Below are 2,160 nucleotides of genomic sequence, written 5' to 3'. Positions count from 1 at the left end.
GCCTATACATCCTTAAAGTAGACGTTCTCGAATCTAAAAATTATTCTCTAAGCTGATATTATTTCAATTTTAAAATATTTTTAAAAATGAGTTTGAGGATTCAACATAAAAATTCAAGATACAATAATTTTTTAATAGTCTCGCAAATCTGAAATTTTCCGCAGTGTTTAATTAATGTCATACCTAGTAACAGTTAAAATTTGCATGCTTCGTCACTGTTTTTATCCAAAGACTTATACAACCTTAATAGATTTGTGTAATTCAATTTTTAATTTGTCTCAGCGTTCTTTATTGTATACACGTCCGGATTTGGCATAACCGCAGGAGCGCATCGATTATGGTCCCACAGAGCGTACAAAGCGAAGTGGCCTCTTCGCTTATTCCTCATATTCTTGTTCACCATCACCGGCCAAGTTCGTAATTATCACTCTTTCTATTAAAACTGTCGATTTTCATATTGCTCAAGTATTTAATTAATTGTCGAACCATTTGGTTAATTTAGAAGCACGTGTACGCATGGGCGTTGGATCACAGAGTGCACCACAAATACAGCGAAACCGACGCGGATCCTCATAACGTGAAACGAGGTTTCTTCTTCGCCCACGTTGGCTGGTTACTCGTCACGCCGCATCCGGAAGTAGTTAAAAAACGAAAAGCGGTGGATATGAGCGATTTGGAAGCCGACTCGATCGTCATGTGGCAGAAAAGGTAAACATACCGAACATAATCTCAGAATAAATCTCATAAAATTTTACTATTCTACCTAGTAGTTGAAGTAATTTATACAAAAACTCAGCGTTTGTTTGTATTATAGCAAAAATCTTAGAAACGATTGAAGTATTTCGTGGACTACAACGTGGACTTTCTTATACATTCTAAAATGTCATATGCTATATTTATTTATAAAACAAAAGATATTATTATGGACATAGAATACATAATACTATTTTTGTATATGTGTAACTTTCAGACTCTACATTCCTCTATTCGCCCTGTTAGCTATTGGATTTCCGGTAGCCGTGCCTTGTTACTTTTGGTCGGAATCCGTCTGGACGTCATTTTGGGTGAACTTCAATTTCCGTTTTTGTGTCACGCTTAACATAGCGTTCTTTGTGAACAGCGCGGCGCACATGTGGGGTCAACGACCTTACGACAAGTAAGTCGTTATCATTTTTCCGATCTCTTCCAACAGTTTGCATACGAATCGTCTATTATTTATCGAATTCGTACAATTTTCAGGTATATTTCTTCGGTGGAGAATCTGGCGGTGTCGATAGCAGCCCTCGGCGAGGGCTGGCACAACTTTCACCACGTCTTCCCGTGGGACTACAAGACCGGTGAGCTCGGCAATTACAAGTTGAATCCGACCACTGGCCTTATCGATGCGTTCGCGCGGATTGGCTGGGCGTACGATCGGAAGTTCGTGTCACCGACGATGGTCAAGCGCAGGGCGGATCGAACCGGCGACGGCAGCCACGTATGGGGATACGGTGACGCAGACATACCTACCGAAGATCTCCAAGAACTGGAATTGATGGACAAAAAGGGTCGGTGAACGGAAAGATTCTGTCCCTCTGATACCGTTTCAGTATCCTTACTTTCCTGGTATTAACGGAACGTGTTAAGAAAGTATCTAAACGGACAACGTGTGCTTGTGAAGCTGTCTTGTGATATATTATAGTTCATTGTGCCCTCGTGTAAATGTATTTTGGAAGGTTGAAATCGATTCGAGTTCCTCGGAATTTAATTCAGGGGATGAATACTATCCGGTGTCTAATTATTATTGAATTATTGTACATTTGTATGAGAATGATTCATTATAGATGTATGTATATTTCTTTTAATGATACTTTACTCTTTCGAACATCCAATTTTCTATGAATGTAATTTATGAACTGTAAGCATGAGACTATTTATTACTACTGTCTGTATGTCTACACTTATTTGTTGTAAAATAATGATTTACAAAGTGCATTCGGTATCGTTTCACCGAACGCTTTTATGTACATACCACTGAAACGTCAAATAGCAGACAACAAAGGAACAGGAATGACGTTACAATATAAAATTATATTTTCTTGCATACATGTTTATTTAATGATGTTATACTTCAGATATCCAGTCCCTTTTGAATCTTTTTAGTTTGCTTTTCTTCCAAGA

At 38.3% G+C, this 2,160-nt stretch overlaps 1 protein-coding gene across 8 annotated transcripts in view; it reads left to right on the top strand.

Moving 5' to 3' along the window:
- LOC108630142 (acyl-CoA Delta(11) desaturase) overlaps window positions 1-2,083 on the top strand; it is a 7,264-nt gene extending 5,181 nt beyond the window's left edge. For all 8 annotated transcript variants that reach the window (XM_026817820.1, XM_018033212.2, XM_026817819.1 and 5 more), the window contains 4 exons: window positions 283-413; window positions 503-708; window positions 971-1,156; window positions 1,240-2,083. In XM_026817820.1, the coding sequence (XP_026673621.1) occupies window positions 283-413; window positions 503-708; window positions 971-1,156; window positions 1,240-1,555 (839 nt within the window). In that variant the 3' untranslated portion in view covers window positions 1,556-2,083. The remainder of the gene's footprint in view (window positions 1-282; window positions 414-502; window positions 709-970; window positions 1,157-1,239) is intronic.
- The last annotated feature ends 77 nt before the right edge of the window (window positions 2,084-2,160 follow it).

Source organism: Ceratina calcarata, unplaced genomic scaffold (genome assembly GCF_001652005.2).
Source record: "Ceratina calcarata isolate Rehan_Ccalc_2016 unplaced genomic scaffold, ASM165200v1 scaffold7.2, whole genome shotgun sequence".
NCBI classification, from domain to species: domain Eukaryota; kingdom Metazoa; phylum Arthropoda; class Insecta; order Hymenoptera; family Apidae; genus Ceratina; species Ceratina calcarata.
This window is presented reverse-complemented; position numbering and strand designations above follow the sequence as displayed.